This window comes from Ischnura elegans, chromosome 5 (genome assembly GCF_921293095.1).
Source record: "Ischnura elegans chromosome 5, ioIscEleg1.1, whole genome shotgun sequence".
NCBI classification, from domain to species: domain Eukaryota; kingdom Metazoa; phylum Arthropoda; class Insecta; order Odonata; family Coenagrionidae; genus Ischnura; species Ischnura elegans.
Window position 1 is genome coordinate 96781219 of NC_060250.1, and position 12099 is coordinate 96793317.

Genomic DNA, 12099 nt, shown 5'->3' on the forward strand with positions numbered 1-12099 from the left:
CCCCTGGTTGGTAGGGTTTCCCACTTCCTTTCCAACAGTGTTTTTCACGTGACACCATCACGTGAACTACCTTTCGTCTGGCTCCTACCCTTCGACCTATCTGGCATGGGTGGCCCTACAGGGAATAATTTAGAATTAAGCCCGCCAGTGCAGCTCTAAGGGTCATAGGAACGCGCAAGCCTTTCCACCGCGACTAGGTTGAAGCCCGAGGGAAAGGGGGGTCAATGCAATTAGATAAGTTATAAACAAAAATAACACAGAATTTTTTGCAATTTGGTTGATTTCTGATTCGTATCCCGAGTTACTGCGTTACGACACAAGTCCTCCAAATTCCAGCATCCTCATAATGAGCCCTCTCCCTATGACCTCCTCAACTTTAGATCTTTGATTGCATTTTTTAAAGCATTTTATAAAGTATGACCCATCTCACCCCGGGTCCGCTTTTTTAAACATTGAAGATAAAATACTATTTAACGTGAGAAAATATATTTTTCCACCCTCGGGCAAAAGCGCAGCTAGAATCCGAATCGGAGAGTTTCAAAAGTCAAGAGGCTTTCCTGTAATGACCAATGTTAATGTAACTTTATAACGTTATTTTCAGCCATAATTTTCAATAAGAACCTACGTTAGGACCAACTATGGCTTTGACGGATATTTAAAGCCTCCTTTCTGACAGCATAAATCCCTTCGGAATACCCAGGGCCAGAACCCCATGTATTCAGGCTCAGGGCTATCTACAGTGACCTTAATTTAAACGGCGTTCCCTGTCTAGCCCCTCCTCATCTCCTTATGAAATGACAATGGAGAATGTAATCGACAGCCATGGTATTTTGCAGAATAAGATCGGAAACGCAGCGACGCGTCGGCTGAGGCTACTCTTTACGAAAGACGCAAGAGAACTGCGGCTTTACTAATGAAAACCTCTGCCAATCCCGGGATTTGATTTAGGGGCCTTGAACCTAAGACCACTCTGGATAGTACACCTATTCAATCCCTCACATCATCTCAGTGGGCCTAATTTTCCACCGGTACTGCTTGAGAGAGAATTCTTCATTAAAAAATCCAAAATAGAGAATCTATCATTATCGGAAGCTAAGTTTCGAAAGTGCGCAGAGTAGCAAATGTCCATAGAAATAATGGCGCATACACATGTCAACATAGTTGAACTATGTTAGAACTTATCATTGCTGAAGAGATAGTACTTTTTATATTTAATTTACGACCAAGTATCCTTTGTTTCATTAAATACGCGTTTCCCCCCAGAAACACCTAAAACCGTTCAGTTTAACATCGATAAAGAAAATTAAAACAATTGGACCAATGATTAAATGGTTGCAAATAACTGCAACGGCGCAAAGCAGGTATAATAATACTTGCTGCAATTAAGTTGGTCAACCTAGCTAACCCAGGGTTGCAAGCAACGGTTCCTAACACGCACTTGGCGGACGTTTGGTAACGCTAGCTACATCTTAGATAGTTATTACCTATAAAAAAAGATATCTTAAGTAGATATGAGTCGACCACTCCACCCCGCAAAATAATAAACGCGATTTTCCAGCGGCGGTACAGAATACCATCCCCGCGCCACGAAAAGCGATGACGAACCCCTTCCAATCCCCTTCCTCTCCCCGCTAAGGAAATTCTTCAGTCCTCTCCCTAACTGAATTTCTTAGAAGCTGCTATTGTAGGATGAACCGCTGAACCCTGGTACTGGTCAAACTTTGGCGGAATAAGGAAGGGACGGCAGGCCCCTTGCCATTTCTGGAAGAATTGAAAACATGGTTGCCCCTAAGGTGCCTCCCTAATGAAAGTTTTTTTTATTTCACCAGCTTAACAATTCGGCAGGTTAGTTACTCCATAAGGACCATGGTTACTCCTACCAAAGGCAAATCCAGGATAAGGACTACGAGGGGGATCACCTCCCAGCAGTAATGGGTACACTGCGTAAAAAGGTTTACCTTTCTACGTTGTGTAAATTGGATATAGGCCCTCTGAGGATCTGCCACTGGATTGTTGCATACCAAAAGCGTGAAAAATAGGCCCTTGGTTTAGAGCTAATTTGTATTTTCGACCCAATCGGGGGACTAAGAGCCACTCTACAGCGCCTTGCCCTCACCCCCCCCCCCCCCCCCCATAGATTCTCCTCTACCTCCTATACCGGTATAGATTTCGACGGGAGATGTATTCGCCAATAATTTCTCATAAAAAGTAAGAAAATAGAAGCAAAAATTCTGCGTGAGGGATGGGTTTCCAAGAGAGTGATAAGAAACAAGAGGAAAAAGAATTATCTAGCAATGCCACAATTTCCTTTCTGATGGCCGGAAGCGTCACTGGGCGTCACAAAGCTACTTCAATCCTGAGAAAACGCACAACCCTCAGCGTTTCTCCGACGACATTATTACTTATGCACCGGATTGTGCTCAAATTATGGACCTCGGTAAATATTAATATTTTTTTCTTATAATCTTAATTTCGCATGTAGACGTTCCTGATTAATACTGGCAGAATAATGGTCTACGTTTATTTAAAGTTTTAGAAAATGTAGCCATTTGTAGTGACTGATGCCGATTTTTTTTCAGTTTCCGCGTTCTAATAGAGTCGAGAAATTTTCAACTTCATTTTTATTTTTAAGAACACACTCTGGATTTTCAAGACGCGATGGATACGGAAGCAGCCATCGAGAAGCCAAAGAAAACAACACTTTTCCGCCAATCTTCAACTGAAATGAGACTTTACCCATCGGCACCGGAATACAATTCTGACGAAGATGTAGAGGATGACGTATTTAGCGCAGAAAAGGTAACGAAGAAGGAGGTGTGTGCCCCTCCCTCTTCTATGGTAACACCTTCAAGAGTTCCTCGGATTGTTGCCTGCAAGAAAAAAGACACCACCGACGACTTCGAAGCAGACACCCAAAGCGAAGCGAAGGAACCAGACGCAAAAAATGAACAAGAATCATCGTCAAAATTGGAGCAAAGTGATCTTAAAACAGGAGGTATTTCTGCCAGTTAAGCATTAATTCATTGGCCGTTCATTTATTACATTATTATTGTAAGCGATTTATGCACAACTAAAATCACTCGTGTGAAATTACGCTGCGCAGTTCACGCCCCCAGATATTTACAGACTTTCCCACCTAGGAGGCGCATTGACAGTCATGGCGTCTCCGAGACCCAAGTCACCTCGACCTGTGTCTGCCAAGAAAGATGAGAAAGAGGAATCTTTCTGGGAGAAAATTGGGACACTAGGAAGGAAAAAGCGCATCAAAGAAGGTTAGTTCCATGCATTTATGAGACAATATTCTTTATGAATAGTCTTTCGCTCGAAAGATCTTCCCATCCAAGCTTCCCCATATTTGTAACCATATAAGGATGTGCTGGTGGGTGGTTCCCAATAAGCCTGATGACATGATTTTTGTTAATTAACAGCTAGCAAAGCTTTTTTACCCCATAGTGTAGTTCCCGCGTGTAACAGAATAGACGAAATTAATTGATACTACCGAGGTGCGTTTTGATTTCAGTCCAAGAAGTCCAAGAGGAGGGTAAACATGCGATTGACTCGCCAGGCAGCCCGACTGCTCCAGATTTGCCTCCCGAAGAATATACCTTGGGTAAGTTTCATAATACACTAGTAATAAATTTAAGGATTTACAATTTTGGTTCTCTCGAATTTTACTGTGTAAGAATCACCAAAAAATTGATCGTGCTTTGGTAATTTATAAACACAAACATTTTCCCTGATTTTAACGTTGACAGAAGAGAGGCCAAAATCAGAAATTATGATTTAATTAGCTGATTTTCACGAATGTATAGTCATATTTCACTTAAATTTACTATAAATTTCTCTCTTGTACTGCAGATTTAGTTCACTTATCATGAATGCCTTTTTAAGGAACTTGTAATTAGTCATGTTAATAGATAATTGCAGTACCTGGATTTTCAATTTACGTGGTTGTGTTTAGAGTTGTCTTACAACTATTCGCTATAAGTTCTGATGATAAATTTCTCAGAGGTTGAAACAATGGCTATGTTGGGTCAGTTGACGTCATTCTATGCCTTAGGTGATTTAGTGAAAGAGGAGAACATAAATGTGTACTTTAATAGATACTTACTCGACTTTTTTTTAAATTTCTAGTCATTAGGAAAATATTACTGCTTTTGTCACGCTTCATGTAATCCGCGGATTAAAAAAAAACATTTTGTGGCTAGTTCAATTTCTTTTCATTATTTTAACAGTCGCTATCACAGAAGTTTTTCAGGAGTTAGAGCGCTATTAGTTTTTAGGATTATTCACTCTGGCCACTTGCCTGTTGACTTACTTTTAATGAGTACATGTAAACTTTCAAATTGGTTGATTGTAGTTAGGGGCAGATTTTACTGCCAATGTTGCTTGTAAATGTTTGTGATTGCCTATAAATGAATGACTGGGTTTCGGTTGATAGTTGATTAAATTTGGTGTGTTATTTTGTTGACAGACATATATCATGAAGGTAATAGTATTTAACCCACATAATATGTTTGGTGTTTCAACATAAAAGATGAGTTGTACAGGTAGATGTAGAGCTCTCTCCAGACTGAGCTGCAGACTGTGAATTTCACACTTGGGTTTAGAGTGGCCAGTTCCTTTCAATGTGTCATCTCATTTAATAAGAATGTTTATTTGTGAGTGCTCCAAGGCCTGTGAAACTTCGATGTTTACCCGAATGCCCTAACCACTGGGCCACCAAACCCACTATGTCTGCCTTAATTGCAATGCTTATTGGGATATGTGGCCCGTAGGTGCAAAAAGATCCCTGATATATTTAATAGTGTAGTTGAGAATCTTGTAGTACCCTGAATCTTACTGTAAGGTATTAAGTGCTTCAAAGGTGGTGATATATAAATGCTATGGTCAAGATGGAAACTGGTTCTATTTAAGACATCTTACAAAAAAACTTATTTTCATTCGATTTTTAATGCAAATTGACAAGCTTTAATCATTTTTGTCTTCATTATAAGTGGCAATTTTGTTTATGCCAACGTAAGGAGGGTGTGAAGTTTAGTAGTGCATATCCTAAAGCCAATTAAAATAGGAGTTAATATCTCTGAAATCAAATGTATCTCTTTGATATGTGTCATTTTTCGGTTGGAAAGGAAACCATCGTTGGGATTAGAATCTGTCTTAACCTGTCAGAAGATGTGGTAAGAGTGATGGTTGACTAGGCAATCTGGAAAAAAAAACTTTAGGAGATTTGAATTCTTATTTTAATTAGCTTTAGCTGGGAGATACTCTTCTAAATTTTATTCCAGCCAATAATCAGCTTATACTCAATTTTGCTTTACGAGAGGGTGTACATATTTCAAAGATAAATGAAATACATTCAGTGGATTTTCAATGTGCTATATTCTTAAAATATTTAGACAAAAATATCTAAATACTTCATCATTTTTAATGCTTGGGCATGGTCTCAATGTTTACACACTCCTTGCAAAGACCTTACTTCATAGTCTACTCTAATAATTTTGAACTTTTAATATTCTTCCTATTTTGTTTTGACACAGAGGAAAATGAAGAGCGTTCCATGATTGAACCGAAATCCTATGAAGATCCAAAATTGAAGGAATTGATCTATGTGCTGATTGAGTGGATTAATGATGAGTTAGCTGATCAGAGGATTATTGTGAAAGATATTGAAGAAGACCTTTATGATGGACAAGTTCTTCAAAAGTTGCTGGGTAAGGAAAAAAACATGATGCTAAGTACGGACAATTCATCTGCTCGTACTTTACTCATTTATAGTACAATTATTTACACTAATCTAACTTAATTAGCGATGTTTGACAAGTAATTTTGAAATTTTATATATATTTAATTTTTGAAGGAACTCTAACATTGAATGACTTAACAAAATTAAGTGCTGAACTGAATGTGATGGTAAAAATCGACAATTGAGTACATAAATCCTGTCTCGAAAGGTGTTAGTGATGTTAGAACAACATCGTGACAAGTTAAAGTCACTATAATGTGCTTCATTTTTATTCTTTCTTCTAAATAACAGTTTTCCTAAACTGAATACGATGCTGCGATTATAGTTGTTCCATCATAATTAAACAATAACTTATGTTTTTGGCTCTTCTTTTTTGTTCTCTGTTTTTGTACGGATATATAACATCCCAGCTTGAAATACAAAGCCAGACAGTGCAGTAAGGGAAAAAGGATGAGATTTTTGTCTATTTCAGTTTTCATACTTTTACTGAAAAAGAGTGCCTAAAATTATGTTAGAATCCTGATTTTACCTAATGAGGTGGCAATGCATGGAATATGTACTTTATAATTTTATATTACCTAAATGGCCTTGAGCACATCATTTCTTTCCTAAATTAATAAATGTTGAATTAACGTGTTTTTTGTATTATGGTGCTACTGATGCGGTGAGTGTGTGTCAGCAGAGGGCTGATTTTAAAGATAGTTTTTACAGTTACCATTAGAAAGTTCTCGCAAGTAAGATTTTTAATCTTATGGTGTGATATATCAATGAATCCTTATGATATATAATAATAGAGAGTCCTAAATGATTGACTGTCGTAGAGGGAGTGAATCAGCATGTACGCTCAACTCCATAAAATGAGCCGAGTGACTCACGAGTTACATTTAGGAAGTCATGACTCCCCATTTCAGCTTGACTCGCTCTTCATGCAGTGTGTCTCTCCTCTGTGTTACTCTTGCTCTTTGTTTCATAGGGAGTTTTTGTTCCTATGGAACACATTTTTCTGAAGCTTGTCAAAAGCTGCTGGTAATGATTACAATAGGCATTTGGATGACAAATTTTTTGAGTGCATTTGGTGACAAATGAAAAATATCGGTTGATTTACCAAGTCTGCTAATCCCTCATTATTCTAAAAATTAGTGGGTGATACATGTAATTCATTCCTCCATGTGGGATATGTAAAATTTAGCATTTAATATTTTGTTCTTTAATAATAGTTTGTGTGAGAGAACAATAAATTGGTATTAAGTTGCAAAACTAGTCAAGTATTCCATGTAAATAGCTCAGTGTACCGTACACTCCCACTCCCTTGCCTCCTCTATCAATTTATCCATTATCCCTCCCTTCCACCCCTATGTCCTCCATGACATTCCCTTTTCTCGCTACTCTCCCTGCCCCTCCTTTTTCCCATCATCCCCAGCACTATGTATAATAACTCCACGGAGGGTGTGCATTGCATGTCATTGTATGCCATGTGTTGCAAGATAGTTCTCACAAAGGAGTCACGTTCACCGTCACTAGTTACACTTTCCTTTAATTTGCATTTTCTAGAGAAACTTACTGGTGAAAAACTGGATGTTCCTGAGGTTACACAATCGGAAGAGGGACAAAAACAGAAGTTGGGTGTTGTCTTGGGAGTCACTAACAAGGTAAGAATTTGACAGCTTAGCCAGTTCTGTAACTGAAAATTTGTTCTACCAAAAGAGGATATAAAGTCGTGTATGTACTTACTTGATATTTCTCACGCATTATTGTATCAAATCCCAGTAATTTCAATATCTTTTAATTGATCTTAAATGTAATAATTTGAGTTGATTTGAGCTCTTCAGTATGTTGTATTTAATCATCTAAGATCAAGTTGACTCATGCTATCTTATTAATAATTAATTATCAACTTACTTTAAATTTGGACCAAGAACACACATCGGTTTTACTTTAATACGCATTACAACAATATTTCACTTATCATCTTTTCATGTGTGTTTATATATAGTCATGAACAAAAAATGATTAGCCTACATGCAGAAATAGGTGGAACTCAAAAAAGTGTGCATCAGAGCAAGTGCTCTTTGCTCAGTGTGCCTATGGTGTATTCCGATAGGGCAGAATAGGATCCTTCGCAGGCTAGTGAGTGGCTGATTTAAGTATACAGGGACTAGCCACGGTGATAACTTTTACAGGAGTCACCCGCAATGAACACATTGTGCGAAAAATCCACTGGGGAAAAAAATCATTCGCCGGTTTTTTCCCTGTGGATTTTTCACACAATTAGTGAGTGGCTAACTAGTTCCAAGATTGAGGGCCAAAAAAATTTTCTTCTTGTCTTTTTATATTTCAATTGCATGATAATGCTGAAATTAATTTTATCTATTCTCTCCTAGCAAAGGACTTTTTAGTACTATTTTAAGTCCTTATTAGTTCAATGTGTATGTTATCGTATCTTTTATTTAAATTTCTTTCTCTCTGCACAATTCTTATGATTTATGTATGTATTCCATTCTTAATATTAAGGATTGGATTTTTGAACAAGTATTCAATTGTGCTTTTGCCGTTTAGGACCCTCTGAACAGGCTTTCTTATTGCAATTTCAATTTTTTTGAAGTAGAGTACCTGTGAATTTGCCGATGAAATTGAACAGTGAAGTTTTTCCAATGTAAAGAAATTAGTTTTACTATTTGTAGTGTGCTGTTAGTTTTATTTATAATGATTGATTATTATTTTATGTAGGATAGGAGTTTTGTAGAATACATTTAGGTAGTATTTAATTTTATATTTTAAAATTGCATAGATTGGTGGAATTTATGTGGTTGGATAATCAAATTTAAAATTAGTTAAATTATTAAGCAATAATTAGTTAGTTTATGGTTTAAATATTTGTTGTGATGAAATTTGTTTCAGTTATTAGGAATGTCAAAAATTGTTGCCATTGCTCTAATCACAAAAAGATCTAATTAAATAATTATTCCTTTTTAAGGTCCTTGGAATACCACGGTGGGCGCCTAATCGTTGGAGTGTTGAGAGCATTCATTCCAAAAATATTGTCTCCATCCTGCACCTTTTGGTAGCACTTGCAAGGTACTTCCGTGCTCCAGTGCGTCTTCCGGAAAATGTGATTGTCAGTGTAGTGGTGGTTCAGGTAACTTGCTTCATTTGAAAATTAAAGTAATTGCATTCAAGTATGGAAATCTGCCCATATGTCAATATAAATGTCCTTGAAATCACTTATAGTGAAATTGAACGATAAGAAATAAGTATTTTCCTGACTCCGGGTGTCTACGGTGTTGTAATAAAAAAATCCCTGAGATTTTGAGGTTTTTCCTGGGTAATGGCTTTGTCTACCAGCTTGTTATCCAGTCTGAGAAGTAAAATTTTTTTTTTAGTATTGCTGATCAGGTAGAAACTTCTGACCTCTGGAATAGTTGCCAAGTCTTTTTTTTGTGTGGATGTTGTTGGATTATTGGATGTTATTTACATAATGGGTGAAATACACCATGAAAAAGTCATTTGGCCCACCCAGGATTAAAACCCTCATCTCCCTATTGCCTGTCAGGTACAGACATACCACCAAGCACGATGACTGCTAATTTTTGGGTTCTCCAGCCGCGTCTGTCGTTTATGGTTGACTACAGTTTCGAAAGACAGCTTCGACCTGAAGACGGAAGCAGGATGGGTTTCGAAACTGTAGTCAAACATAAACGACAGACGCGGCTGGAGAACCCGAAAATTAGCAGTCATCGTGAACAACGCCGTGGAAACCTACGCACGAATTTATACCACCAAGCACATTAGAATGTCTGGGAGGCAAGATTGTGATATTCAGGTTCAAATCCTGCCGAAGCCGAATGAATTTTTCATGGTGAGTGTCATCCTTGGTGTAAATAATTTAACACTAATGCGTGTGACTGAATATCAAGTCACTTTTTGTACAGAGCTTCGTGTGACACCTCGAGATGATAGAAACTTATATGCACATGCAAGTTACCCCAATTTCAATAATCTCAATAAGCTGTATGTATATGTTATATAACCTCAGTTCACTTATTAGCACATAGCTCAGGCATCATCACATTCTCTTGATCAATATCCTGATACACCCACTCCCTGATAAACTATGTTCCATATTAGCACATTAGATGTATAAAGATCTTACTGATTGAGGGTTAGTCACCAATGACTATCTTTCAGCTCAAGGACTTACATTACTGTTGCATTTACTATTAAAAAATTAATATGTTTCAAGTATTGAACCAGTCTTTATTAAATTTGTAATTATAGTGTCACATGTTTTTTATGAATACCAATGGAGATGAAAAAATTATTATTATTAAATATCACCTTCCTTTTAGAAAAGAGATGGCTCACTAAGTCACCGTACTGTCCAAGAAGAGATTACCTCCACTTATGATGACTTGGGAATGAGATGTGAGAGAGATGCTTTTGATACCCTGTTTGATCATGCTCCAGATAAACTACAAGTTGTGAAAAAGGTAAGTGAGGACATGTTAATAATTATTTCTACCTACCTTTCCTGCTTGGCTTTAGAGTTAGGCAATTATATCAGGTCAACTTCGTGGGAAATAATAAATTTTTTGTCCTCTTTTCAGTCTCTAGTTACATTTGTGAACAAGCATCTGAGCCGTGTCAACTTGGAGGTAACCGAATTAGAGACTCAGTTCCATGATGGAGTTTATTTGACTCTCTTGATGGGTCTCCTTGAAGGATTCTTTGTGCCTTTGTATGAATTTCATCTCACCCCAAGAGACTTTGATCAGAAAGTTCAAAATGTCATGCTGGCTTTTCAGTTGATGCAAGATGTAGGCCTTGCTCGCCCCAAGGCACGCCCTGAAGGTAAAAATTGTTTTAAAACATTTTTAAATGTAGAACAGTGCATTTTACTCTTTGCTATAGGTGTTGCACTTATTTAGCAATCTTTTTTAAGAAGTAGCATGCTCTTTGCATTCTATCATTTGGAGTGTAAAAGTGACAGAAATTTACTTTATGTGCTGGTTCAAAAGTAAACGTTTGAGGAAGGCTTCAAACAGACTGAATTACATGTTTTTATCATATACTTATAATATACTATACATATACTGGAGGTTTCCTTTGGAGAAATGAATATATCACTTGAGCTCTAATATAGTCCTACCTTTCTCTTTCCCTAAGAATAATGGGAGAGGATATTATATTGGGATTTTTGTAAAATTATTGGTCAGTGAATGTATTTTTGACCTTTAACTAATCTCAATCAATTTCATATTTTCTTGCAGATATTGTTAATCTGGATCTGAAATCAACACTACGGGTGCTATACAATTTATTTACTAAGTACAAGAGTGTAAGCTAGTCTTATTTCAAATTTTCTTGCCATGGTGTTATATGATGTGTATGCTGTAGGAAATACTGCCGTTGCCTTTATGGATTTCATGCCGTCATCTACTTCAGCTTTTTTAAAAGTTAATATTTCAATATAATTTTAGTTAGAAACTCATAAATCTTATTTAATAGACATTATTTATTGAACCATGATCACCAGCCTGCTATGTTGTTGTGGATATAAGAACTGTCCTCTATAATAATATATTTTGTAAAAAAACATTCAAGTGCCTCCACTTCATTGTTAATGCTATTAAAGATAGGAGATCAATGGTGACTTGTATCCTCCTCAGAGGCAGCCATCCAGCTTAGAAGATTAAGTTGTACTAAAATTTTTAACAATGTAAAAATGGAATTTTAATGTTGTTAACTGAGTAACAATACCTAACAATTGTTTACATATTTTACTAAAAATGCCTTGTGGTTTTATATGACATTTTAAAGTTGAGAACAATATTTACACAAATTTCTACAGAGTGTTAGATTTATTTTTTGTAGTCATTGTATTTTCTCTATTATGTTTTTCTATAGCAAATATTTAAAAGAATAAAAATTTTTTTTCTGTATTTTTTTGTGGTCATTGAAAAAAGTTCAGCTACTAAATGTAATGACAATTCATTTTCATTAGTACTAATATCCTATACATTTACAGAGGAATACTCAACCAAAATCGTCAATAATTAGAAATATTATCGTTGTATGGCCAGTGATGACTAAGGCTGCCATTCTGGATGAAATAGCATCATGCTATTAGCCAATATTGCAACCAAAGTTGCAATAATATAGCGTTTTGCAACCTATATGCAATACGGTATTCAGAACGGTTGCAATTCGTGTTTTTACTACACCGGAAGACGTAATTCTCAAAATAGCTAAAGTGCCGTTGCAATTCACTATTATGAACGGCGAATCACAACCGGTAGGGTTGCAATAATATTACACCCTCTCCCAGGCAGAGCTATTCGGTATTTCAACCCAGA

The 12099-nt window shown here is 36.6% G+C and overlaps 1 protein-coding gene across 1 annotated transcript; it reads left to right on the plus strand.

Moving 5' to 3' along the window:
• The first annotated feature begins 2336 nt into the window (after positions 1 to 2336).
• LOC124159299 (beta-parvin) lies at positions 2337 to 11685 on the plus strand. The gene is made up of 10 exons (XM_046535027.1): positions 2337 to 2437; positions 2633 to 2995; positions 3141 to 3272; positions 3521 to 3610; positions 5541 to 5714; positions 7298 to 7395; positions 8721 to 8882; positions 10093 to 10233; positions 10351 to 10594; positions 11014 to 11685. The coding sequence occupies exons 1-10, from the start codon at positions 2428 to 2430 to the stop codon at positions 11088 to 11090; spliced, it is 1491 nt and encodes a 496-aa protein (XP_046390983.1). The 5' UTR covers positions 2337 to 2427; the 3' UTR covers positions 11091 to 11685.
• The last annotated feature ends 414 nt before the right edge of the window (positions 11686 to 12099 follow it).